The sequence below is a fragment of the Chionomys nivalis genome, chromosome 5 (assembly GCF_950005125.1).
Source record: "Chionomys nivalis chromosome 5, mChiNiv1.1, whole genome shotgun sequence".
Lineage (NCBI taxonomy): Eukaryota > Metazoa > Chordata > Mammalia > Rodentia > Cricetidae > Chionomys > Chionomys nivalis.
Genome location: NC_080090.1, coordinates 4,665,194 through 4,693,064, shown reverse-complemented (window position 1 = coordinate 4,693,064; position 27,871 = coordinate 4,665,194). Strand labels below are relative to the sequence as shown.

Genomic DNA, 27,871 nt, shown 5'->3' with positions numbered 1-27,871 from the left:
GTTCATCCTCTCTAGAAACCCTGGTTCCTGACCTAGTAGGGCTTCTCAGGCTAGTCAAGATGACAGTCAAGCTAATGCAGGTTACATTCTCTCAGTAGACGGAATAAAGGGGATTGTCCAGCCTTCCAATTATGCCTTTCCATGATAACAAGAGAATAAGTAATCCCCACAGTATTTATAAGTTTTAAATATTTTTGAAAAGAAAACTATATGCCATATGAAGATCTAGGAGTAAATAATTTATTTTAAAGAAACTTTTCCCATAAATCTTATCAACATAAATAACATCATTATATGCATTCTCAGCTGGAGTCAGAAATTTTAAAAATTACTGTGAAAAACAAAACTGAAATTCTGGCACAATTTAAGATTCTAGGCCCTGGCTAGGGGGTGATAGTGCGCACCTTTGATCCCAGCACTCAGAGGCAGACGCAGGCGGATCTCCATGTAGGCAGCCTGGTCTACAGAGAGAGATAGAGTTCCAGGACAGCCAGGGCTATACAGAGAAACCGTCTCTTATAAGCAGGAATGTTGATTGTACAAATGACCTAGACAGTCATTTGGAACTAATCCTTTTTCATTTCTCCACTTAATTAAAAACAGTAACACTTGAGCCAGGAGTGGTGGTGTATGCTTTTAATTCCAGCACTTGGGAAGTAGAGCTGGAGTGGATCTCTGAGTTTGAGGCCAGCCTGGTCTACAGAGTGAGGTCCAGGACAGCCAGGACACAGAGAAACCCTGTCTCAAAAAATAAAAAGAAAAACAAAACCAAGCAAACAACAACAAAAAAACAAAAATAAGGACACAATAACAAAAACAAAAAAACAAAAACAAAAACACCAAGACCACTTAAGACACTGAAATTAAAAATTATCCAGATGTCAAAACAATTGGTCTGGTTAGCTAGTTAATAAAACTAAATTCCTTTTGTTTCTTCTTCTCCGTTGTTAGGCAGTGCCTTGCTCTGTAGTGGAGTCTGGTCTTGAGGCCCTGGGCTCAACCACTGGAACAGCAATAACTACCACATTGCCACCACACCTGGCTAAGTGTTTTTAGGGAGGAGAAATGAAAAATAAAATGTATCATATGCCTAAGGCATGAGAGTATTAAACTACATAGGTGAAATTCTTGAATCCCGTCTTCTATCCCTAACTACTGATCACTAAATCACTGGTCACTGATGAGTGCAGCTGAACTCTGATTGTTCAATCAGTTCTAAGAGGCTGTGAGAACCAAGTCCTCGGGGTGGGCGGGTGCATGAAACAGCCCTTTAGGGAGTGAGTGCGTTTTTGACAGACTCTGGCACCCGGCTTGCATAGTACTCGTAATTCCTCAGTGTGGCCAGGACGCCTGCGGAGTTCATGTGCTTCACCTCCTTGTTGTACTGGAGGGCGTTCCCATGGATGTCCGTCAGCTTCCCTGCAGAAGAATGGCACGCGGAGTTAATGGGCAGCGCGGTCAGGCTGCTCCAGGGCTTCCTCTCTGGAGGACAGGATGGGGGAGGACTGACCCCAGGGCTCACACACGCTTCACTACTGAACTATGTCCTAACCCACTCTAGTTATTCTCTAATGACTTTGTACAATGTTTGTCCTGGGGATTAAACCTGCGGTTTCATGCACACCAGGCAAGCACTCTACCACGGAGCTACATCTCCAGCTGTTTTTGTCTTTATTTTTGAGAAAAAGTCTACGTTATCAAGGCTTGACCTTTTTTCCTCTTAGTTTATTCTTCTCTCATATACTACATCCCGGCCAGTCTCCCCGCCCTTTTAAAACAAGATCTCAGGGGGCTGGAGAGATGGCTCAGTGGTTAAGAGCATTGCCTGCTCTTCCAAAGGTCCTGAGTTCAATTCCCAGCAACCACATGGTGGCTCACAACCATCTGTAATGAAGTCTGGTGCCCTCTTCTGGCCTGCAGACATACACACAGACAGAATATTGTATACATAATAAATAAATATTTAAAAAAAAAAAAACAAAAAAAACCAAAAAAAAACAAGATCTCAGCAGAAAGCCCTGGCTGCCTTGAAACTTATTGGTAGCCCAGGCTAGCCCTGAACTTGTAGTGATCCTGGATGTTCCACCCCAATACCCACCCTCTTGTCTCCCTCCTGTCTTTGGAACTAGAGACGGAATCAAGTGCCTCCTGTATGCCAAATGTCAGCTCCAGCACTGAATACAGACCTATGTTCTTTCTTTCCTCTTATTTATTTCTTTAAAATATTTATTTATTAGAGTTAGGGTTAGGAAAAAAATATTTATTTTATGTGTATAGTGTTTTGCCTGCATGTGTATTGTGTACCACATGAGTGCCTAGTGTCCTTGAAGGTTGGATGAGGGTACCATATCCACTGGAATTGGAATTTCAGACGATTGTGAGCCACTATGTAGATACTGGATCTGAGTCCTCTGCAAGAATAGCCATTGGCATAACCACTGAACCATCTCTTTAGTCATGTAATTGAATTTTTTGATATTAATTTCTCTTACTGTACAGTGTACTTTCCAAATGTTTTCTGTCTGTCTGTCTATCTTAGTCAGGGTTACTACTGCTATGATGAAACACCATGACCAAAAGCAACATGGGGAGAGAAGGGTTTATCTGGCTTATTTTACCTGAATCACAGTTCACTGAGGGAAGCTGAGGTGGGAACTCAAAGCAGGCAAGAACCTCTGGAAGCAGGAGCTGATGCAGAGATCATAGAGGGTGCTGCTTACTGGCCTGCTCCTCATGGTTTGCGTGGGCTGCTTTCTCACAGCACCCACAACCACAGCCCGGGGATGGCGCTGCCCACAATGGGCTGGGCCCTCCCCACCAATCACCAATTAAGAAAATGCCCTATTGGCTGTCTATAGTCCTATCTTATGGAGACATTTTCTCAGTTGAGGCTCCCTCCTTTCAGATGACTTTAGCTTGTGTCTAGATGACATAAAACTAGGGCCTCATACATGCCAGCCAGGTGCTCTACACGGGCCTCATACACGCCAGCCCGGTGCTCTACCACACAGTTATAGCTCTACCCCCATCATCTATTTTCTAATTTTTAAAGACAGGGTCTTGTCTTTAAAAAAAAAATTAATCTGTGTGTGTGTGTGTGTGTGTGTGTGTGTGTGTGTGTGTGGTGTGGTGGTGTGGTGTGTGTCTGAGTGTGGCAGCAAAAGTCAGAGAGGGCATGTCGAAGCTGGAGTTACGGGTGATTATGAACCACCAGATGCAGGTGCTGGGAACCGAATTCTTGTCCTCTGGCAAAGCAGAGAGTTCTCTGAGTTTCTAAGCCTGGGTCACATAATGAGTCCAAGGTGAGCCAGGCATGCACTGAGACAAACAGCAAAATAAGAGTCTGATTAACTGTATGAAGATGACATCCCATTCTTACTAAAGACTATAAACTAAAGACAATTCAGTCTGTTGAAAATAAAAATGCTGCCGGGCGGTGGTGGCGCACGCCTTTAATCCCAGCCCTCGGGAGGCAGAGGCAGGCGGATCTCTGTGAGTTCGAGGCCAGCCTGGTCTACAGAGGGAGTTCCAGGACAGGCTCCAAAGCTACAGAGAAACCCTGTCTCGAAAAACCAAAAAAAAAAAAAAAAAAAAAAAAGAAAATAAAAATGCTGACATAAAAACGATGGGATGATGGGTTTGGACGGATCACCTCTAGGCTTCCCTCCAGCACCTGCATTCCAGACATCTCGGTGAAGAATGCTAGCTGAGGGCTAGAGAGATGGCTCAGCAGTTAAAAGCATTTATGGCTGCCCTGCCAGGGAATGTGGGTTTGATTCCCAGTAACCACATGGGAGGCTTACAACTATCTGTAACTCCGGTTCTAGGTGATCCAACACCCTCTTCCAACCTCCAAGGGCACCAGGCATACATGTGGTACACAGACATCCATGCAGACAAAACACCCATACACATAAAAGTACAAAAAAAGATTAATACTGAGATATAATGTCTAGGACAATATAAAAACCCAAATTCTCCAGGACAACTGGACTCACCTCCCACAGCATGAAGGATAACTTCCGGGGCACAAGTATCCCACTTCTTACAGCCAGGACTTGCGAATACATAAGCAGAGGCTTTGCCTTCGATCAGCTGGATGACCTGTAAGGTGAAAGGGATAATTACCCCACCATGAAGACTGAGCTGCCCACGAGAACTGCTGCTGCCCAGTAAGGACATTTCATCAGTTCCTGTCACACTTAGATTAAAGCCCTAAGCAGATTAAAAGATACCAGCATCATAAAGAAATAAACCAGGTGAATAATAATAATAATATATGGTAATCAAAAATTGAACCAAATAAGCCACACTCCATAGTCCGAGGTAGATTAAGTTTTCTCATTCACATGGTTTTTCTTTCTTTCTGTAAAGGAAATACACAGTCACTACTGGACAAGCACTGTTTCTTAATTTCTAAGAAGCTGGCCATTGCTGAGTAATAGAGAATGTTCAGTAGCACCACAATAGCCTGGTCCAGCAGGCGTGCTGCTGGCTAGTCTAACAGTTCTTTCAGAGACTTCAGAATCCTTCTGCCACTCCTTCCCCTTGCTCCTCCCACTACTCAACTATGAACCACTATTATTGATTGGTATTATTTGATTTATTTGAGACAGAGGCTCCTGTAGCCCAGGCTGGCCTTAAACTTGATTTCTAGGCAAGGATAACCCGATCTCTTGATCCTCCTGTCCTCCATCTCCCCAGTGCTGGAACTCCAAGTATGCAGCACCACACTGGGCTGCATTTTGTGTTTAGCTGCCTCACTGGTGTCTGTGAAGACCAGACTGAATAGAGAGACCATTTTGTAGGAGGCGTTTTGCTCAGGGACAGTACACTTCAGAGCCAATGGGACGTGTCCGCGGTACCTTGTTCCCGGCTCCCCCCACGCGCAGTACGTTGTCAGGGTTCATGGCCGCAATGCAGTCTGTGACCAGCTTGTTGTTATGGGACCTGGTGGTCGTGATGATATGCTTCCCAGCGGGCACTTCTTTCAGCTGAAACCCAAAAGCACCTAAACCCAGGACTCCCCAGATGGTCCTGCCCAGCACAGCATCAGGGCCTGCCTGTGTGGATGACAGCAGAACTCACCGTCACAGCAGAAAGAAACAGTCAGCCTCACTTAGCTGTTACCAAGTTTGTTATGGATTCATTTCTGAGTTACAAAATTGAAAACACACAATGCTATAAAATATAAGGACAGTAAATAGGCAAAGAATTTATCCTGATAACAATTTGATTATCCTCATTGCTGCTTTGATAACAGTTTCAAAGAAGGGGGACACTTTTGTCCTGGGAAAGTGACCTTCCTACTCTTTGGAATCACCCACCAATCTGTTTAACTGAAAATAGCCATTTTTCAATGATATTGAAGTTCCAGGAAGTGCAACTGTGTACTAACCATTGTTGGAGGGTTAATGTAATGATCATATATAGTTTCATTATTCAGGGGACAATAGGGACAATAGTGGGGATGCATTTTGCTGCCATCGAGACAGAGCAACCACACAAGCTGACACTGCAGAAGGCTGTGGACAGCGGAGACTGGGCTGAGACGTAACGATAAATGCCTCAGTAGAACAAAGAACAGCACAATCTCAGGATCTGTACCTTCCTTTGTGGAGTTCAGAGATGTTTCAACCACATTGCTAAATACACAGTTCATGTAGATAAACATAGTTCAGAAAAAGAAAATTGATGCTAACACAAAAAGTCCAAACTCAACAGTTTCCTATCAGCCGGGAAGGTGTACAGTGAGAAGAGGCACACAATTCGTTCAACAAGGGTGTGTCAGGACCACACCAAGGTCTGTGCACGTGCATCAGCCTGCCCAATACTCAGGGCAAGGCCATGTTATTATCCTTAACAACAAGGTATAGAATCAGTTGATAAACTGACCGAGGAGCCCAGGAAGTTCCTCTCAAAAGCCAGCTCACCTGTGTTCAGAGCTCTTCTTGTTTCATTTTAGTTTTGGAGACATAGTCTCACTATTCAGCCATGGCTGACCTGGTTTATTGACCAGTTTGGCCTTGAAAAGACATACATACATACATACATACATACATACATACATACATACATACATTCATTCATTCATTCATTCATTCTAGACAGGGTTTCTCTGGATAGCCTCAGCTGCCCGGAACTCACTAAGTCAGGCTGTCCTGGAACTCATGCAGATCCACCAGCCTCTGCCTCTTGAGTGCTGGAATTAAAAGTACGTGCCACATCGCCTGGTGAAAAGATTTATTTACATTTATGTTTGTGTACTATGTGTGCCTCAAACTAGAGTTCCACATGGTCATGAGTAGCCATGTAGGTGTTGATAACCCAACCTGGGTTCTCTGCAAGAGCAGCAAGTGCTCTAACTGCCAAGCCTGAGAAGCTTGCTCTGATTTTGCTTCGCATTGTTGTCTTTGATATGGGGGTCTCACTGCGTTGCTGTGAATGACCTTGAAATGATGCTGCTGCCTTAGCCTTGAAAGTAGGCAGGACTACAGGTTAGTGCCACTGTGTCCATCAAAGTGGACGCTGGGTAACCTGAACTGACTCGCCCAGTGTTTTCCAAGTCATCACTTCTTTGTCCTAGAGAAGTGTACTGGTGCTTCCAGGGTGAAATTGGCTTATGCTGTAGGCTGTGTGACCTTGGAAGCAGAGTCTGAGGTAAGGGGTGGTCGTCAAGGAGCATGTGCGGGATCAGCACCTGTAGAAGGAAACACTGTGGATGGGCAATGGGCTGCAGTACAGCTAGGTGTCAGCTCTGCCTGCGACTATCGGGGAGCACCGGACCTCAAGCTGCTCTTCAAGGGGCTCCAAACCTGACGGAAGCGCCAGGCCTTTGCACACCTGCTCTTTCCGGTCCTGGGAGACAGACTGCTTTGGAAGGATTGTGATGGCTCTTCACAGGGGAGACATTCCCTGAGAAGGCTGACTGTTGACTGGTTTTGCCTCCTGCCATGGAGCAACAGAGGAACCCAAACCAAGTACCAGCTGCTTGGAATGTCAGCGTGCTTCCCTCTTCCCTCCTGACCACACCGCAGAACTCTCGATGGCAGCTCTAGATGCTCAGGAGGCTTTTGCCTGTATTCAACATTTAGAAAGTAGAGGCAGGAGAATTGTTTGTTCAAGACAAACCTGGGTTACACAGTGAGTTCTAGGCCAGTATGGGAAACACAACGAGAGCCCATTTTAAAAAGAAAGAGTCAGCCAGGCGGTGGTGGTGCGCACCTTTAAAGCACTTGAAGCAGGCAGATCTATGAATTCAAGAACGACCTGGTGCACACAGTGAGTTCCGGGACAGCCAGGGGTATGCGGAGAAACTCTGTCTCGATAAGCAAACTAACAAACAAAAAAATAAAGAGAGTGCATACTGCTTTGTGAATGACTGTGAAGACAAGGGAGACAAGAGGACAGGCCTGAGCGCCTGGTGTCCCACTCTCCCTGGGCTCTCAGCTGTCCTATTCTTTCTTGCAAGGATTCCACAGGAAGGTTAGCGCTTATCCTTCCAGAAGTGGGGTCACTCTTAATTCTGGTTAAGAAGATAGCTCCAACATAAAGACAGATGGTGTTTTCACCAGTCAGTACTTACTAGAATAAAAAATAAACTTTCAGTTGTTCAGTTTTTTACCTTGCTAAGACAGCAATAGAGAATAAAAATAGGGCTCGGAACTCACTTTGAATCCCAGCTCTGCTGTTTACCCAATGGGTGACACTGACACGTTCAGTGCTTCAGTTTCCTCCTTTTCCGTGTGTGTGTGTGTGTGTGTGTGTGCGCGTGCCTTGCTCTTGCCAGGCAGGAACTCTACCACTGACCTACATCCCCCTTACTTTTTTATTTCGCAACAGTCACACTTTGTTGCTGGCTGGTCCTGAGTTCATTCTGTTGCTTAGGCCTCCCCAGAAGTTGCAACACTCTCGCCCCAGCTTGAGAATCTGGGATAACAGGCACCACAGGCCACCTTGTATCCCTTTCTTTAGTATGGACATAGTGATTTCCTTACGGTGTGTGGTGAGTAATACAAGAGATAAGGGGTGAATCCTGAGCATGGTAGCACGGCGGGAGCCCGCAAACCAGCACAGGGCACAGCGGGTGCCCATAACTTCAGCTCTGATGAAGACTACACACCTTCAGTCTCAAACACCGGCAGCAGCCAGCCTTTCAGCTTCTATTTGTTGTAACACATTTTCAGGCTATCACGCAAAGAGGACGAAGAGGATTCAGCACAGGGAGAGGAAAGAAGAGGCGTAGAACAGTAGGAAATGGACCGTTCACAGGGCGGACGGGTGCCACAGTGCCTGCCTCTTTCCTCCCTAGCACTGGGACCAAGACCCTAGCTGATTCTCACCTTCGTTTCATTCCGCTGTTCCCTCAACTTCTCCTTTTCATTGCTCTGTGGAAAACGAATACAAGTTTTCTAGTCTCAGAAATAAGGGATGAAAATCATCAACAATTCCTAAGTACTCACAGGTCTATTTTTGATAAAAGGGGCCATGCATTCCCTTTTTCTATGTATTTTATACCCTTCCTTTAAGGAATAGGGTTAAAAGTCACAAACCCGTGCCCAAGTGTACTACAGCCCAGACAGCAAAGCCACACTGTCAAGATTAACACCCAAGCACTTCACTTGGACTCAACCAACAGTGCAGAGCCACCCTGGAAAACCCAAGAAATAAATCAAATTTCTAATCCCGTAACCAGCAGGAATAAATAAACTTACATTACGCCTAAATAAGAAGTCTGTTCTCACATCAGACATTCCGAAGAGATAGCCCCAACTCTGCTTAGTCTGTTTTCCAAAGTTCATCAAGTCCACTTTAATATGAAACTTTAAATATTGTATTTCAATAATTTCTTTAAAATCTAGCGATATATCTTGCCCTGAAATTATACTGGTCCCTTGTTTCTAAAGGAGATAGCGTCTCCGAAGTACAGCAGGAAGTCAAGAGCAGGTTGGAAGACAGCGAGTGAGAGGAAGGGGCTACGAGCATCAGTGGCTGGCTACCTGGGCCGACAGGGAGTCAGGTGCTGTGCAGCATCACCTGGGAAACCACATGGCTAGCATCTGTTCTTTGTTGACAAGGTTCATTTCTTCACTGTGCTTTAAGAACCACCTGTAAGCCAGGTGTCTTGATGACCACACTAATCAAGAACCAAACAGGTAATTTCCAAACCATTGCAACTGAATCACAAATATATAAAGAGAATAACGCATTCAGTCTGTTTATCCATATTTATATTCCTGGCCCCAATACCCTCAGAAAGCTCAAGTTCAACAGGTGAACAGCAGCCTGGGAAGCTGTACCTCGAGAAGTCCCGCCCCCAAGTGGTTCCTAGTGCAAATGAGTGAATAAGTGAGATGACAGCTGGATGGCATCTGGACTCATCTGACACTCTAATCACGTATCTAATACTTTTGTGTCATTGGTGGCAATACCTGGTAGTTGTAATATGGCTGGTTGATGATGCCTGCAATGGCCTTTCCTTCGTAAGCAATCCCAATAAGAACCGTTACATTGTCAAGAAGACCTGGGAAGGAAAGAATTAAGTATGTCACTCTCTCACGTTATGGCTTACCACCAGTACATCAAACAAACAGCTGCTATTCTCATTATTATTATTATTATTATTATTAAATTTTGTTTTCTTCCAGACAGGGTTTCTCTGGAACTCCTTCTTTAGGCCAGGCTGGTCTTGAACTTCTGCCTCCTGAATGTTAGGTTTAGAGGCGTGCACCACCTCACTGCTAGTTACTTTTGCAGCAAAGGTAGGGAATGGGCAACGTTCACCCATGGACAACCCTACTTGAGGCAAACGCACAAGCTCTACGAGAGCTGGACCGAGACAAAAATGGGGATTACAGTTGCTAAAATGAGTGGACAGTCATGACCACACTCTCCTTAGCAGTCTGCAAACCTGCTAAAGCCATGGTGGCAAACACGACCACACTCTCCTTAGCAGTCTGCAAACCTGCTAAAGCCATGGAAAGAGTCTTTGTGCTCCCGCCTGTTCCTTAATTCCTCTCCAGACTAACTTTCAAGCTCTGGTAGACATCAGTCTAGGGGTCACCACATGGTACTAGATCACCTAAGGCACTGAAGTCTAGGGGTCACCACGTGGCACTGGATCACCTAGGGCACTGAAGTCTAGGGGTCACCACGTGGCACTGGATCACCTAGTGGATATAACTGCAGGACTCCCCTTCCCTGAGCCAGTAGTTAATCAAAGCTCTAGGATGAATTTCCTGTTTATTAATGGGCTTCAGAGAAGTTTTCAGCACACATGTGTACACATGCACACACACACATACATGTATCTCTTCCTCCTCTCTCACACACACAATACTTATGTGCCTCTCTCTCTCTCTCTCTCTCTCTCTCACACACACACACACACACACACACTTATATGCATCTCTTTCTCCCCCCACTCACACACACACGTACTCTCCCTAGAGTACAAATACACACACCATACTCAGACACACTCACACACAGACACATCTGTGTGCCACATACACACATTCATGTGCACACATGCGCAATGCTTTCACGCCCTCACACAGACACAATCACACAGTACATATGCATCACACACACAGTCACATGCTGACACAGTCATACACATACTCAGTCACATACTCACACCGACACACAAACCCTCACACAGTCTTATGCATGTACCACACGCTCACACAGTACACATGCATGCCACACACATCCTCATAGTACATATGCACATTCCACACATACACACTGAATGCATTCAGTAACTATCATTTGATCTCATCTGAGGGTCACCAACAGTTTCTCCGGCAGTTATAAGAAATCTCCCTGAAGCTGGGGACCAACAGAAGAAAACCTATGGTGGTCTTTCCAGGGTGTCATTGTTGTTTGAGCTCAGGCTGACCCGGCACTCACCACGAAGGCCAGGCTGACCTCACATTCTTCCTGCCTCGGTCTCACACGCTCTCTGTGTAGATCTTCATGTCAGAAGCACAACTCCAGGCTTTCAAACCCTAACTCTGGCTCTGGGGTTCTTCCGACTCTTCTGCTTTGCTCTGTCTAGACAAGGTCTGACTCTGGTCCAGGCTGACCCAGGATTCACTATGTACCTCCCCGAAGCTGGCCTCAGACTCAAAGCAGTCCTCCTGCCTTCTTTAAGATTACATGTGTGAACTATCACACAGCTCCTCCTGCGTTTAATGTCTCTGCTTTTACTTCAATGTTTTCTGTTTTTCTCACTCCTGGTAACCTCAGATGAGGGGAGAGTGGGTGGGGCGGTTGCTATGGGACTGAGGGGAGGGGAGGGCGAGGGAGATGCTGTGGGACCAGGTGTGGCAGAGCCGGGGCAGCACAGTTGGGCTCAGCATTTTTCTAGCCCATCCCTGGGGTAAGAAGGTTTACAGTGACGGTGTCTCCCCTGTGGGGAGCTCAGAGCTAGAGCTGGTAGTGTATGGGGCAGTATCTGAAGATGAACTCTGCTAGAAGGCACTCATGCATGGCAACAGGAAGAACACGGCAGCTCTTCATCCGACATGAGAACAGGACGCTCAGGAGGAGTCGTGCCTCAGCGACACGTGAGGCCGAGAGCTACTGACCTTCAGTGTATTCCTTGGTGCCATCTAAGGGATCAACCCAAACCACAAGCTGAAAATAAAAACGGTTTTAATATGTTTGAACACATGATTATAGGTGGCTTAAATCAATATCATCAGTCTTGTGATCATAAAACAAACAAACAAACAAACACCCAACAGAACAACCCCGAAGTTTCCTAATCATGGAGTACGGCCGTTTAGAGCGAGCAGAAGGCTGGCTGAAGAACCCACCATGTTATTCAATACAGTCAGTTGATAAATGCTGGCTGTCCCTGAACACTAAACACAATGTCATGAACTCACATAGCTCTAGGTGGCGCTACAGGGGAAAATTTTCACAAGGCACTGAGACTATTTTGAACAGTCTAAGCTGTTACTTATTTTATATATACGTGCAGATTTTTTTTTCTCCAGTGTTTTGAGACAGGGTCTTTTTACATAGCCCTGGCTATCCTGGGACTCAGTACATAGACTAGGATGACCCTGAACTCACAGATCCACCTCCCTTTGCGTCTCAAAGGCTGGGATTAAAGGCGCATGTCACCATGCCAGGTTTGTACACGCTAATTTAAACGTAAATAATTGTGTCTCAAACAAAACAAAACAAAAAATAAGGACACGTCACAATAACCCAAGAAAATGGAATGGCTCATAAAATGGGCTCTAGACTACATGGAAAAAATCCCTCCTGCTTAGGACTTTACAGACTCAGAATATCCTCACATGCGTAAGCAGTAAGCTGGGTCTGACTCTCTGAGGCTCCTGATGTCATGTCTCATTATCTTTTTATCCCTCTTCCCACAGAATGGAATTTCTTCCTCACAGTAATTACTCCATAAGTGCAATGTTAATAATTTAAAACTAGGATCCCCTGGAGCTGGAGTTACAGGCAGCGGTTGGCTGCCTGGTGTGTTTGCTGGGAACTGCACCTGGACCCTCACCAAGAGCTGACATTGCTCTTAACTGTCAACCCGTCTCTCCAGGCCAAGTGAGAAGACTTTATGGTTTTCTAGAATGGCTAAACCCCTTGCCCACACAATGCTTTGTTACCAAATCTACTGAACAGCAAAGAGGACTTTCTTACTGAAAATGCTTTTCATAATGGTCTCGGAAGGCAGAGCAGAGGAGACCGACAGGGGAGGGCTGTGAGTGGGGTCGGCCATGCATCTGTGTGGTCCCACTCCTTCTGCTGGCTCTGAAGGACTCCGGGCCTGACTGCCACTCCTTTGTAACCACACACTTCCTTCTTTTTTAAATATTTATTTATTTATTATGTATAATTTATTTATTATGTATACAATATTCTGTCTGTGTGTATGCCTGAAGGCCAGAAGAGGGCGCCAGACCTCTTTACAGATGGTTGTGAGCCACCATGTGGTTGCTGGGAATTGAACTCAGGACCTTTGGAAGAGCAGGCAATGCTCTTAACCACTGAGCCATCTCTCCAGCCCCCACACACTTCCTTCTTACAGACAAACTGCAATCCCTTCACAATGGCAACAGACGCAGACTAGCACAGTACAAAGATGGACCTTACGTCTTCCTCTTTGATAGCACTGTACTGCGATGGACACGGCTGCTTCAGGATTTCCTCCCACTGCCCGTCTTCAATCAGCTCTTGATCCACTTCTCCGGGAGGCAGATCCTGCAGCAGAAACAAGGTGACAGTCCTGAAACGTTTGTCCCCACACGCACTGTGTCCCTAACGCAAATGCAGCAGCTGGGGCCCAGCCATGCCTGTTTACCTCCATGTCCAGAGCGTTTATGGAAAACTAGTGTCACACTAGCAGGAGCTGGAGCAGATGAAGTGAGGAACTAGGGTTTCCCCAGGAGCTGCCACCCTGAGCTTGAAATGTGGGCACCAGAAAGGGCCTCCCCCACAGAAAATTTCACAGTTCTGATGACTTAACCTCACAGCTGGATCCTAGCTTCATTTAAACCATGATTCAGGAACCATCTAGAAGAAACCCAAAACCCTTTCCTCTTCTCTGTCTAATATTATAAATAAATCCATTTTCCTTTACACATTTCAGTTTCCCAATTTCTTTTGGAATGCTGGGATACTAAGGCAGAGGGTTAGGAACCTGGGCATCTAATCACAGTAGGATTTGGGATGCGGCTCAGCGGTTCATTCGGCAGCTGCCCAGCATGCACGAGCCTGGATATAAACCTGAGCACCCAGAAGGGAAGTGCGAGTGAGGATAAAAAGGATGACAACAAAAGTCTCATTATGAAGCCCAGCACACCTGTAATCCCAGCTCTCAACTGGCCACAGCTGAAGAATTCAAGGCCAGCCTGGGCTCCATAACGAGACCCTGTCAAAGAAGCACCAACACTAAGATCAGAAACAAGCGGGCCATCAATACAATGTTTTAGCCTTAGAACAATAGGGCAAGAACAAAGAACATAAGCAGAAAGTGACGAAGTTGGCGCATTCCTATCTGCAGAGACAATGATGCTTTACATGTTTACATGGCAGACCCTAATGGTTCCATCAGAAAACTCCTAAAACTGATCAACAATTCTGCAAAGTGTCTAGATACAAACAATGTGATATATATGTATATGATACATATATACACATACATACTATATGTATGCATATATATACATATACAGACACATACAGATATATATCTCAAACAAACTGAGGAAGAAATCAGGGAAACAATCCTATTTATAGTAATTTCAATAAATAAGCAAAATATCTCAGAGGAAACCTAAGCAAGGAGTTGAAGGACCACTATAAACTTTAAAAGCAAAAAAAAAAAAAAAAAAAAAAAAATCCAAGGCCTGGTGGAGCAGGCATTTAACTCCAGCACTTGGGAGACAGAAGTAGGCAGATCTCTATGAGCTTGAGGCCATGCTGACCATACTGAGTTCCTGACCAACTAAGGCTGCACAGTGAGATCCTGTCTCAAAAGACCAAAATCTCTGTCGAAAGAAATCAAGGCAGAGATTAGCAGATAAAAGGCCTCTCATGTTCATGAATTGGTAGAATTAATGATGTAAAAATGACCATCTTAGCAAAAGCAATATACAGATTTAATGCAATTTCAATCAAAATCACCATGACTTTCTTCACAAAAATAGAAAAATCTTAAAACTCAAATGGAAACACAAAAGAACCCAGATAGCCAAAACAATCCAGAGTAAAAAATAACAACGCTACAGGCATTACCACACCTGATCTCAAGTTATACTACAGAACAACGGCAACAAAACGGCCATGGTACTGACACAAACACAGATGTGGAGAGCAGTGGAACAGAACAAAATCCCCAGAGTAAGTCCATACAATTACAACCACCTACTTTTTTTTTTTTTTTTTTTTGGTTTTTCGAGACAGGGTTTCTCTGTGGTTTTGGAGCCTGTCCTGGAACTAGCTCTTGTTGACCAGGCTGGTCTCGAACTCACAGAGATCCGCCTGCCTCTGCCTCCCGAGTGCTGGGATTAAAGGCGTGCGCCACCACCGCCCGGCCAACCACCTACTTTTTAACAAAGATACTAAACATACACCCTGGAAGAAAGAGCATCTTCAAAAAACAGTGCTGAGAAAACTGAATGCCTACATGTAGAAGAATGAAACATGATCCTTCCCTCTATCCTTGAACAAAAATCAACTCCAGGGGCTGGAGTGTTGGCTAAGCAGGTGAGAACAATGGTTGCTTTGCAGAGGATCCAGGCTTGATCTCCAGCACTCACACAGCACCTCACAACCATCTACAATTCCAGTTCCAAGGGATCTGATGCTCTCTTCTGGCCTCTACAGGTAAAAGACTCATATGGAGCAGTGACACCCAGGCAGGCAACACACACACACACACACACACACACACATCCCAAAAACACTTTAAAAAGTTCTGCATGCCAGTTGGTCAGTGGTGGTGCATGCCTTTAATTCCAGCACTCTGAGGCAGAGGTAGGAAGATCTCTGAATTCAAGGCCAGCCTTGATTACAGAGTGAGTTTTAGGACAGTCAGGGCTACACAGAAAAACCCTGTGCCAACAAACAACAACAAAAATTGGCTGTTGAACTGAACAGAGAATTCTCAAAAGTATTAAGAATGAATAATAAATGTAATATTCTGGCTCTTTAAGAGACAAGCCACGCCCACTCCCTTCCTCCTTGCAGCCTCTGCCCCACTCTCCTCTGTTCCTGTCCCCTCGAAGAGGCAATTTCTGCCTCTCTCCCCACTTCTTCGCTTTCCCATCTCTCTCTCTCCTCCTCTCTTTCTCTCTCTCTCCCCCTTTCTCCCCTTTGTCCTTCTCCTCCATAACCCACCTAATAAATATCTAACTTTACATCTGTCTCTCTCGCCAGCCCGCCACAGTCACATGGAGCCTGCTGCGTGGTCTCGTGCGCAGTCCCGGGCAGCTTGCAGCAAACCTATCTGCATAATGTGCCTGTCTGTCTGCCCCTTGCCCACCCGCTGGGGACGCCCAGGGGACCAGCCACCTTCCCTGACGCGTGGTCTCTGGGATTGGCTGCTTTCGGGTCCTCAGCAGTCCTGGAAACTCAGCAGCATCTGTGCCTCCCACCCGCCCCTGCCCACCCCACTCGCAGGGGACCAACCGCCACATGGCTGGAGACCAGCCACCTTGGTTTGTGGGGACCCGCAGCAAATCCATAACAATAAACATTTTTAAAAGTGTTCAACACCAAGAGCATAAAGGGAAATACGAACTAAAGCTTTGAGATTCCATCTTGTCTCAGTCAGAATGGCCATCATCAAGAAATGAAAAGACAAGCCGGGCGGTGGTGGCGCACGCCTTTAATCCCAGCACTTGGGAGGCAGAGGCAGGTGGATCTCTGTGAGTTCGAGACCAGCCTGGTCTACAAGAGCTAGTTCCAGGACAGGCTCCAAAATCACAGAGAAACCCTGTCTTGAAAAAGAAAAAAAAAAAAAAAAAAAAAAAAAAGAAATGAAAAGACAATAAATGCTGGTGAGATGTGGAAAAAGAAGTACTTATTCACTGTTGGTGGGGGTGCAAACTAGTGCAGCCAGTATGAAAACTGGTATGGAAACTCCTCAAAAAACTAGGAACAGAACTACCACAGGACCCAGCTATTGTACTCTAGGACACGGCCAAAGGCTTGACATCTCCCTGATGAGAGCCAACTCATCGTTCGCTTACTGCTACTCTGTTCACCATAGCTAGGGTGCGTTTTTTTAAGTTGGAAGGGAGATAACCCACATGGCTAGAAGCTGCTTCCCCTTGAAACTATAGTTTATTAAAAACCCCAATGCTATGTGTGGGGCCACTACTTATAAGTTGGCCAGGGAGGCCCTAGTGGTCCCTTTTTTTTTTTTTTTTTTTTTTTTTTTTTTTGGTTTTTCGAGACAGGGTTTCTCTGTGGCTTTGGAGCCTGTCCTGGAACTCCCTTTGTAGACCAGGCTGGCCTCGAACTCACAGAGATCCACCTGCCTCTGCCTCCCGAGTGCTGGGATTAAAGGCGTGCGCCACCACCGCCCGGCCCCTAGTGGTCCCTTAAACAATACAGGCACCCATCTTTTGTCTTGGTTGTCCACTAGAATTAATGATGAGACCTCACTGCTGAGGTCACCACACACTTTGGTTGCATGATATAGAGAAACCAAACTAGAAATTATTTGGAGACATTTTCCCTGCTCACCAGCTCTCATAATGCTAGAGGGTGCTATGCAGGCTGCTGGGAACCCCACAGACTACAGTACTAATCTGTCAAGCAAGATGCACCCACTGTGCAGCAGCGGCATGACTGCTATAGGAGATAACTACTGCTCTGGACAGAATCTGAGGTCGGCTCCACTGGGGCGGGGGATCCATGCTTAGAGCTGTAAACCTACTCAGTGTCCGGAAACGCACTCAATGAATAAGAGGGGAGGTCATAAGCCCTATCGGGGAATTAAACTCTACGGCTTTACCAAATTCACATAGTGCCAAACCATCTTATAAATTATATGTTTATTCCCATGGCCAATTGCCATTCTTAGCTTTAATCCGTCTCTTTCTAGTGCTCTCTGATGAGGGGAAAGATACAATTAGACTAAGTGGCCATTGACTGCTCAGTTCTAAGCAAGACATTTATACCATCCCTCTGAGGTTCATGAAACTGCGGGAGATGGGGCAGGAAGATTGCAGGAGCTGGAAAATATGGAAAAGGGTTGCAAATACACAGACAGTGCAACCGTAAACTCTAACAAGTACAGAAGACTGCACTGGGTCTGAAGAATGGCCACCAACCGTCAAGCAGAGATGGAAGAGACACGCAGGGGGCCCTCTCCTTCACAGATTCAGGGGCCGGGGAAGCCACTGCCTTCAGATGGAGACTGTACAAATGAAACAGTCACACAGAGAGCACTAGTCAAACTGAATGGGACACAAAACCAAACCACATCATGTATCTGGGAAAGGGAAAGGTGAGGGGTTGGGAGGGGTGAGAGGGAAACTCAAGAGTCTGAGGAGTAACCGGGATGCATCATAACATGAACTAAATTGTCAAAGAACTCAATAAAAACAAAAACAAAAACATATTCTGTCCTTTCCATTACACTTATGTACGTCTGACTTCTGAAGTGAAAGACCAGCAAACAACAAAACCTAAACCCGTTCTATCTCAAGTTCCAGAACTTTGCCAACTCCTAAAATTTAACTCTTGGTGCTGGGGCTCACACCCAGGGCCTCACACATGGGAGCCACATGGTCTTCTTACTGAGACGCCCTCCCACCTTAGAGTCTCACCTACAGGAGGCAGTGCTCTACTGCGGAGCCTAACTTATGGTTCCAAAGCTGCGTAGTCATTACAATGGTGACCACATCTCCCTCCCATCACTAAGAATGGAAACTTAGCCTAGAAGTGGACCAAAATCATGTAAAATCAGATTATCTCCTCTGAGGAATATGATCTCTTTTGTGTTCAAACACCAGTTCCAATGCGATCACTGTGACCATGATGTGATTCAATGGCACGACAGTTATGAATCTGCATGGTATAGTAACTCTTACCTCCTCCCCTATAATTGTCAGCTTAGGGAACTTCCGTGCCAGGGAAGAGCATATGCTCATCTGGACCAAGCGGTCTGCTTTGGTCTGCAGGTCTGTGGCTGAGGTCTGTAATAAAGAATGAACATCTCAAGAGAAATACAATTAGGGAAAAATGGTCTTCTAAAGCCCAAGTGCACAGTAGCCATATAATTTACACTATATGTTCAGATTTTAGATTCACGGAGCTTAACCCCAAACGAATCAACTAGTTTATGCTCTGCTGCTTCTCAGAGAGTTAACAGCAATTAAGACTGGGGAGTGAAGCTGGGTGGTACTGCATGACTCTAATCTCAGCTTTGGGGGGCTGAGGCAGGAGGACTGGCATAAATTTGAGATCAGCTTACACTACAGCATGCAATAAACACTAGATAAACAAAAGTAGTTTAGAAACACAGAGTATATAAATAAGTATTGATGGAGACAAACCTCAGACCTTGCACGTGCTGGGCGAACTCTACTACTGAGCTACATTCTCAGCTCCATAATGGTTCAAGTTTGTAAAGGTGCTTTTAAATTATTTGGAATATTTTCTCCTCTAGTTGAGAAATTCTTTTCTAAGATTGTAGTTACCAATCTTAAACCTTCTTTATAGGCTAAGAAAGACAAGAAACTACTAGTGTGCTGCTACATATATTTTATAATCTCATACTTGAAAAACAGAAGCAGGAGGTTTGCCGGAAGTCCCAGGCCAGCCTGGTCTACCTAGTGAGTTCTAGGCCAGCCCCTATAAGTCCTGTGCCAGCCTAGTCTACATAGTGAGTTAGCGCCAGCCATGACAGCACAACAAAACCCTGTCTCAAAAATCAAAACAAACAAAAAAATAAATTTACATTGTTTCAAAGTAAAGCTAAATACTGTATCAGCAGTGTATGAAGAGGGTCCTCTATAACTTCCCCCACTCATCCTTGTAATCAAGAAGCCCTGAAGATGATACATTAATGCATTAGAAAGAATTTCTGGGTTTTTATTGAGGGGAGGGTGGTAGGGATGGAGATGGAGCTGAGGTGAAGTCTCACATAGCTCAGGTTGGCCTTGAACTTACTATGTAGCTGAGGCTAGCCTTGAACTTCTGAACCTCTTGCCTTCATCTCCCAAGCGCTGGGACAATGCCTTCTGTACCATATGTGGCTTTTATAGCTTGGAATAAGAAAAACTTATTTAAACATCAGATTTTATCAAACCATTTGCATGGTTTTGTATGGAATAGCTCAGGACCTGTTCTGGAGGTGGACTTCCGGCAGAAGACCCAGTCATATATACAAAGCTCTTGGATGTGGGAGTCATTTTCAAAGCAGATACTGACACTGAGATCTCGAGAGCTCCACCATTTTAACTGTTCGTTGGTCCCGATTATGACACTCTTTGCCTACTATGAAGAACAAAAACCCTTGACTGCAGGAACAGACAAGGTCTGCAGTACCTTCTGCACGATGCCCAGGTCTCCTTCAGCAATGACACACCTGACTATGCTTCCTGCCTTCTGAGCGATAGAATACGCTGAGGCTACCAATCGCATCAACACGGTGTGGCTGGAAGCCATGATGAGCCTGGAAGGAAAGGACAAGAAGGTTCTGTTACTTTAGCGACCAGTTACTAAGTTTCGGTTAATTGAATTCAAGACAACGCATATTTACTGAATGCCTTGGGTCACCTCAATTAACTGTGTAGGGTCTTATTTTATTTGAGACAGTTTCTCTGTGTAGCCCTGGCTGCCCCGGAACTCACTCAGTAAACCAGGCTGGCCTTGCACTCACAGAGCTCCACAAAGGTGTGTGCCACTATACCAGGTCACTGCATAGGATCGTTAATAAATACACACTAATTTCAGTGTTAACTCTCTCAATACACTCTGTAACAAAGTCTGGAAAAATGAAATCAGCAGGAGAAAACATTTTGAGTGTGAGGTGTGTAAAAGGCAAAGCGGAAGGCTTATGAGCTAAAACTGTAACATGTAACATCCACCCCTGATCATCTGTTATTTTGAACACTAGAGTTGATAAGTGCAAGAGAGTCAGGGCGAGCAGCATAAGGAACTTGGATGCTCACACAGCATCAACTGCAAAAGGAGGAGCTGAGCTGTAGCACAGCAATTGCTTTGCAATTTGGCATACTTAGGGCTCTGTGTGCAAATTCCAGCACTGTTTAAAAACAAACAAAAACTGCTGTAATCACAACTATGTAGCCTTGACAGGCCTAGAACTCCCTGTGCAGACCAGGTGGCTTTAAACTCACAGATTCACCTGCTTCTGTCTCCTGAGTGCTGGGCTTCCCTACTCACTCTGTTTATGTGACAGAGTCTCACAGTGTAGCCCAGGCTTGCCTCAAAGCACTATTCCCCCTGCCTCTGCACTGGTATGACAAGTATATGCCACCACGCCTGCCTTCGATAGCAAGATGAAAAAGGTCACTCTGAAGGGCCATGCCACTGGGGCCAACTGAGGCATTAGCTGCTATTCCAGCCCGGTTATCTTCCCTCCCATTTTCTTCCCTTTCCTTCTACAAGTAATTTCAACAACATTCCTTAGAAAGCCTATTATATTGCATTTCTGTCTCCAAGTGCTTATGGCAAAGACTCTCGGGTTACAGATGCAGCCAGCAATAGAACACCTGCAAAGCCTTGGGTTCAATCCCCACTACAGCAAATCACGCACACAAAAAAACAAAGCACACTTGGTGGCCTAGACCTGCATGAAATCCAAGCACTCAGAAAGCTGAGCCAGGAAAATCCTAGAATGGAGCTCAGCCTAGGCTACATAGCAAGTTCTAGGTTAACCTGGCTAAATAAAGATAAATTGCAACAACAAAAACCTTTAAAACTTAAAACAAACAAAAGTTTTCCCAACTCAAAATCCAATCAGGCTGACATTGCTTTACTTACTTAGGTCAAGTAGTCCTTATCCACAGGGACCATAAATAAAGGACAAATAAACCTGCTTGCTCCGTTGCCAGTTTCTCATTGAATAGCTGACTTAACGTACCTTTAAATTCATTTGCATCCTTTTCTGTTGCCTCTGATATAATCACAAAAATAAAAAACAGAAAGGGGCAAGCCGGGCAGTGGTGGCGCACGCCTTTAATCCCAGCACTCGGGAGGCAAAGGCAGGTGGACCTCTGTGAGTTTGAGGCCAGCCTGGTTTACAAAGAGCTAGTTCCAGGATGGGCTCCAAAGCTACAGAGAAACTCTGTCTCAAAAAACCAAAAAACCAAACCAAAACAAAACAAACCAGAAATGGGCAATAAACTAAATAAACACATGAGGACTGGAGAGATGGTTCAGTGTTTAAGAGCACTGGTTGTTCTTCCAGGGGTCCTAAGTTCAATTCCCAGCAACCACATGGTTGCAATGAGATCTGGCACCCTCTTCTGGCCTGCAGGCATACATGCAGAATGAAGAGAGAACACTGTATACATAATGAATAAATCAATCTTTTCTTTTTCTTTTTTTTTTGGGGGGGGGGGGTTTGAGACAGGGTTTCTCTGTGGTTTTGAAGCCTGTCTTGGAACTAGCTCTTGTAGACCAGGCTGGCCTCGAACTCACAGAGATCCGCCTGCCTCTGCCTCCAGAGTGCTGGGATTAAAGGGGTGCGCCACCACCGCCCGGCTTTCTTCTTCTTCTTCTTCTTCTTTTTTTTTTTTTGGTTTTTCAAGACAGGGTTTCTCTGTAGCTTTGAGGACTGCTCTGGAATTTGCTCTCAGAGACCCGGCTGGCCTTGAAAAATAAATAAATCTTAAAAAAAAATACGTGAAAGTTCTTAAAAGATGCAACTGGAGAGATGGCTAAGTGAATAAGAACACTGGCTGCTCTGGCAGGACCTGGGTTCCGCTCCTGGCACCCACAAGGCAGCTCTCAACTGTAACTCCAGTTCCAGGCTAGTTCTTCTTTTGACACCTGAAGGTACAAGGCATGCATGCGATTGACAGGCTTACGTCAGGCAAAACACTCATACACATAATCCCAGTACTCGGGAACAGAGGCAGCTGATCTCTCAGAGTTTGAGGCCAGCCTGGTCTACAGAGTGAGCTCCAGGGCAGCCAAGGCTGCACAGAGGGGAGAGAGAAAAGGTGTAATTGAAACTGATGTGCAGCACTGAAAGCCATCTGTGGCCAATATCTGTCAGGTGTTAAGATGAAAATAAAATGGGTATCTATGTGGTATTTTCTTAAGTTGTGATCAAGCTATGTTGATTTCTTGACATGCTAGGTTTTGCGGGGGGAATAAAGTAAGCTATGAGCATTACCAACTCAGGAACACCACAAATGTAATAATTTAGGAAAACATTTCCTTGAACAGCCATGGAGCTAATGTACTTTCTTTTTTTAAAAAATATTTATTTATTTATTTATTATGTATGCAATGTTCTGTCTGTGTGTATGTCTGCAGGCCAGAAGAGGGCACCAGACCTCATTACAGATGGTTGTGAGCCACCATGTGGTTGCTGGGAATTGAACTCAGGACCTCTGGAAGAGCAGGCAATGCTCTTAACCACTGAGCCATCTCTCCAGCCCCCACTAATGCACTTTCAACTGGAAAGGTAGATCTAGGCTGCTAACCTTACCCAGCACCTCTTCTGGGTAAGGGGATGCTGGGAAATCACACATGAGGCCTCACCAAGCGAGGTCTTTCTCACTGAGCTAGACTCCACTCCCCACATGCCTAAATGCTGACCAGAGTTTAACTTGTGGGAGTGGTGACAGAGGTAATTTTCCCTCACTGCAACTTTTCATAGAGATCATTTACCCTTAATCCAATTCAGTAATCATTTGAGCCTTGTTAGACTTCGGGAATGATTAATCCACTTCCTCTTAAGCTTGCCACATAAACACAGGCTTTTCTTCTCTCACCAGAAAATTTCTAGGCTGTCTGCTCACTACCTTACTTTATAATGCACCCTATGTGTACGAACCACAATTGAGAGAGAACATTAGCTTGTAAGACGTAAGAATAGAAAGATTATTACCCCTGAGGGCCCTGACAGTTTTCTTACCATAGTTTTTAAAGAAATATATACAATTTTGATTCTTGGTATAAAGAAAAAGAAAAAGAAAAAAAAACTATCAAAACACAAAATGTGTGAAAGAGAGTCCTACTAGCCTTTCCACTTCTTCCCCAGGTGGGAGTTACCTTTTGAAGTGACAGGTGACTTAAGAACAAGGCTAACACCAGCCACTAAGTTACCTTCCTTACAGCAGCTCAAAGACCTCTCATTCGCCTTTCTCTGCGCCTTACCTGAGTGCTTCTTCTGGGAACATGACCTTTCAAAAGCTTAGCTAAAACAAACAAACAAACAAACAAAAAAACCCACCACAACAAAAAACAAAAAACACTGTAGTGACTACAAGCACAGACTCAGGGGTCAGCTGCCTAGGTCCCCATCCTGGCATCCATTAGCTTTGGGAAAGTCACCCAGACTCTCCATCCTTGAACTTATAAGTGGGAAAAACTGCACCTATTAGTATAAGGTTGCTGCAATTATGAAATGAATACTACATGGAAGACATTGACCCTACAGATAAGCATCAAGCAACGCTGGCTAAACATATTTAAGTGGTTTCCTTTGTTCTGGCTACAACAGAGATTCATGGGAGTGTTAAAAACAAAAGGTAAGGGGCTGGAGAGACAGCTCAATGGGTAATGGCACACACTGCTCACTGCTCCTGTGGAGGACCAGAGGTCAGATCCCAGAACCCACATTGAACAGCTGACAAACACTTGTAACTCCAGCACCAGGGGACCCGGCGTCCTCTTCTGGCCTCCATGGGCACCTGCACTCATGTGTACATACCCACGTACAGACACACAGCACATGCATATAATCTAAAATAAAATTTAAACATTTCCCATGGGCTCATGTGTCTGAATGAATATTTCTCACCAAGTGCAGGTGTTGCTTTAGGACACCGTGGGCAGAGCCTTTAGGAGGCTGGCCCTAGAGGAAGTGGATGGCCGGATGCTGGGCCTTCAGATTTTATCACGGCCGCTCCATCACTTCTTTGCTTTCTGTTCAGGTTCTCTGCTTCCAGATCCACCAACATGTCCGAAGCCACATGCAAACTTCCACTGCCAAGAATGGTGTGCAGTCACGTCTCTCCACCATGATGGACTGTGTGCCTCTGAAACCATCAGCCAATATAAACGTCTTCTTCCTGAGTTGCTTCTCACTCGCTGGTGAGGGAAGCAACTAACACAAGAGATATTCCGACCTAGGGAGGCGGGGTGGCGCCTGGAGGGACAGAAGCTCTCCCGCACTACATCTGCGGCTTGCGCCTTGAGTAAATATTACAAGCACTGAATAAAAAGGCAATCAACCTAACACCCATGCACGTAAGAAATCTTTATGATGCCTCCCAGCCACTTTTAAGGATGGAAAACACAAGCCAGGCATGGAGCGCACCTGTAATCTCACCACTCAGAAGGCTGGTGTTCCTGTTACTAAGAGAACTGCTAAAAGTTGAGACTAGCCTGGACTAGAGACCAAGTGCCAGATCGGCCAGGTCTACACAGTAAGACCGTCTCAAAACAAACAAAAAACTGCAACAAAAAGAAAAATAGCAAGGCTCAAATGACCAGTTTGTTCTCATAGCCTTAACGTTTAAGGGCTAAAAACAAAACAGAACAAAACAAAAACAACAAGAAAAAATAAAAAACAAATAAAATAGCCCACCTGTATCTTTTAAATTCTTACAAGGATGGTGAACATGCAGATTAGGATTTTAAAATGTCTGATACAGTCCGTGAAGCATTAAAGTCATTATCTTCGGGGCCTGTTCAAAGAGTGCTTAAGTTAAAGGTTTCAGGAAAGATAAAACTGAGTACGATGGAGCAGATTCTGAACAATTAATAGAGATCCCCTTGTTACCAGTTATCAGAATAGAATAATCAGCTGGGTGTGGTGACCCTGCTTCTAGTCTTTGCACTTAGGAAGCTGAGTCAGGAGAGCTGGTAATAACACACCAGCATTAGTTACACAGTAGGTTCCAGGCCAGCTTTGGCTACTTCGTGGGGTCCTTTGTCCCAACACCCATGCATGCACACGCATACTCTAAACAAAATGAATGTTTGGATAAAGTGTGTGTGTGTGTGAGTGAATGTATGTGTGTGTGTGTGTGTGTGTATGCGTATGTGTGTAAACATAGAAATGCATGTATTACACACACACACACACACACACACACACACACACACCACAGTTGGCGTTAGAACCCTGGCCTTGTGCCTGATAGGCAAGCACTCGACCAACTGAACAATATCTCTCAGTAAAACTTCAGAAACGAATCCAAACATACTGCTAAGAGTGGTATTTTAAATCCGAGAAAGCAGCCGACAAATACAGTGACACAAACCTAGCACTTAGGAAGGGGAGGCACTTAGGATTTGAGGCGAGCCTGGGCTACACCATAAGATCCTGTCTCAAAAGAAGAAAAGAGAGGAAAGAAGAAAGGAAGAAGGAGGAAAGACACCTGTACACAAATGGCAGGACAACGGCTAGAGCTTCAAATCCAGTCGGATCTTGCATTCTTATCAAATATGTCCCAGGGAAACCAGTAAAAATGGTTCAGTAGGTTAGAGTCTGCCACTAAACCTGAGAACCTGATTTCAAATCCACACAGTAGGGAGAGAGACTCCAGCAAGTAACCCTCCATCTTCCACCCAAATACCTGTGGCACACATCACACACAAGCACACCCGCTCACCACACTCGCTCGCTCTCCTGTCTCTCTCTCTCTCTCTCTCTCTCTCTCTCTCTCTCTCTCTCTCTCTCTCTCTCTCTCTCTCTTTCTCTTTCTCTCTGGCACACACACACACACACAAAATGCATTTTTCTAAAGTTCTTAGTCCTGAGTGAAAACATACTCCTATAATCCCAAACCTCAGGACGCTGAGGATAGAGCACTTTGAGTTTGAAGCCAGCCTAAGTTTGGTCTTTCTCAATCTGTTTCTCTAATAAGTTTTAATTAAAAGTGTGAAACGATTAAAAGTCCAGGAATGGTTTTATAAACTTGTAAAGACTTTTAAAACATAAAACTAAGAGTTCCAAAGCCATAACTGATAAGAGGAGAGGTTAAGCCCTGTACCATATTCTAATAACTGAAGTTGTATTTGGGGCTCTCAGTATATAAAAGGCGATACTCCAGTGAAAAATGAGGCAAATACAGTTAACAAGCAGTTCCCAGAAAAAGAAAAGCGCTGGTCACCAAATACATAAATGCAATACTATTGAACACACAAACGAAATGCAAACTTAGAGAAGTAAGATTGACACATGCAAACGTTTGCCCGGTTTGCAAGGATTCAGAGAACATGTTCCTACGGGAACCCTTTAGCAAACATCTTTCGAAGTAGCTATTATATTCCCGGGGAAACAAATCACTACGGCCTACTAGCGTGTAGACATGACAACCAAAAGAATATCGGTTATCGTGAAGCTTCCAGGTCAGGATGCAGTCAGAAGCGACAGTCAAGTTTAACCTTGCGGTTTACTCAGTGTTTAAGCAGCGTCCTTCCAGAAGTCCAGGCCCAGGTAAACAACCACATGTGGCCACTCAAGCTCCTAGAAGCGGATGGACTGCAGGCAGTTCCCACGGGGCGCTTTGCATCACAACCCCTGGCTCTCCTCTCCTCCGTGCCAGGGGCGGACCAAGCAACTACAGTCTCGGAGGCCCTGCCCTGCCGCGGGGAAAACTTACACTTAGCCGCCCCGCGTCCCAAAACTGCTGTTCCGCTGAGTCTCTCCCTGCCCGGTCCTGCTTCCTCCAAGTCCACCGGTCCAATGTGCACAAGGAGACACGGCTTCCGCGGCTGCGCTAGCGAGAATTCGGCGCAGGCGCACAGCAGTCTCCCCGTGGGCTCCGGACCATCGAGGAAGAACCTGCTTTGCACAGGTTTACGCCACCTGTCGTCAAAGCCCGAGTCCCCGGGACGTTCCCGGGTGCTGGTTCCTGGCGTCTTAGCTTCACCTCAGCAACAGTTTTTACTTGTTTTGTTTCTTTTTGTTGTTGTTTCTTCTCCGAAGTTTGGAACCTTGGTCACTTAAGGGGAATCTCAGCCAAGGGCAAGTAGCTATGCCCTGCTCTGCCCAGACGGCAGAGCCAGAATTTCCCTAGGGGCTGGCTGCCTTACTAGCTCCTGGTTCAGAATGAACACAGGCTCAGGGATGCAAACCTGGGATCCCTGTGGCACCTTGGCCAGGGTGAGGTGTGGCTGTAGCCCCCCCTCCCCGGGGGGTGGTGCACCACTCTCAGCCTTGCTT

General features: G+C 45.4%; 1 protein-coding gene across 2 annotated transcripts; it reads right to left on the bottom strand.

The window, feature by feature from the left end:
- Positions 1 to 224: 224 nt before the first annotated feature.
- Positions 225 to 27,424, bottom strand: Bpnt1 (3'(2'), 5'-bisphosphate nucleotidase 1). Of its 2 annotated transcripts, XM_057770415.1 has the most exons (10): positions 27,309 to 27,424; positions 20,044 to 20,170; positions 18,585 to 18,689; positions 13,132 to 13,239; positions 11,595 to 11,643; positions 9,432 to 9,523; positions 8,343 to 8,387; positions 4,866 to 5,063; positions 3,999 to 4,104; positions 225 to 1,419 (listed from the first exon to the last, which is right to left on the bottom strand). In XM_057770415.1, the coding sequence occupies exons 2-10, from the start codon at positions 20,161 to 20,163 to the stop codon at positions 1,271 to 1,273; spliced, it is 972 nt and encodes a 323-aa protein (XP_057626398.1). In that variant the 5' UTR covers positions 20,164 to 20,170; positions 27,309 to 27,424; the 3' UTR covers positions 225 to 1,270. The 2 variants fall into 2 exon arrangements, with proteins under 2 accessions (XP_057626398.1, XP_057626399.1); XM_057770416.1 differs by lacking the exon at positions 8,343 to 8,387.
- Positions 27,425 to 27,871: the final 447 nt, after the last annotated feature.

Excerpts from the sequence above, each read along its gene's own strand:
- Bpnt1 (XM_057770415.1), bottom strand. The coding sequence starts at position 20,163 with ATGGCTTCCAGCCACACCGTGTTGATGCGATTGGTAGCCTCAGCGTAT. Across the intron at positions 4,105-4,865 it reads TGGGGGGAGCCGGGAACAAG|GTCATCCAGCTGATCGAAGG; the intron begins GTACCGCGGACA and ends TTCACCTTACAG. Across the intron at positions 1,420-3,998 it reads TATCCTTCATGCTGTGGGAG|GGAAGCTGACGGACATCCAT; the intron begins GTGAGTCCAGTT and ends ATTCTTCTGCAG.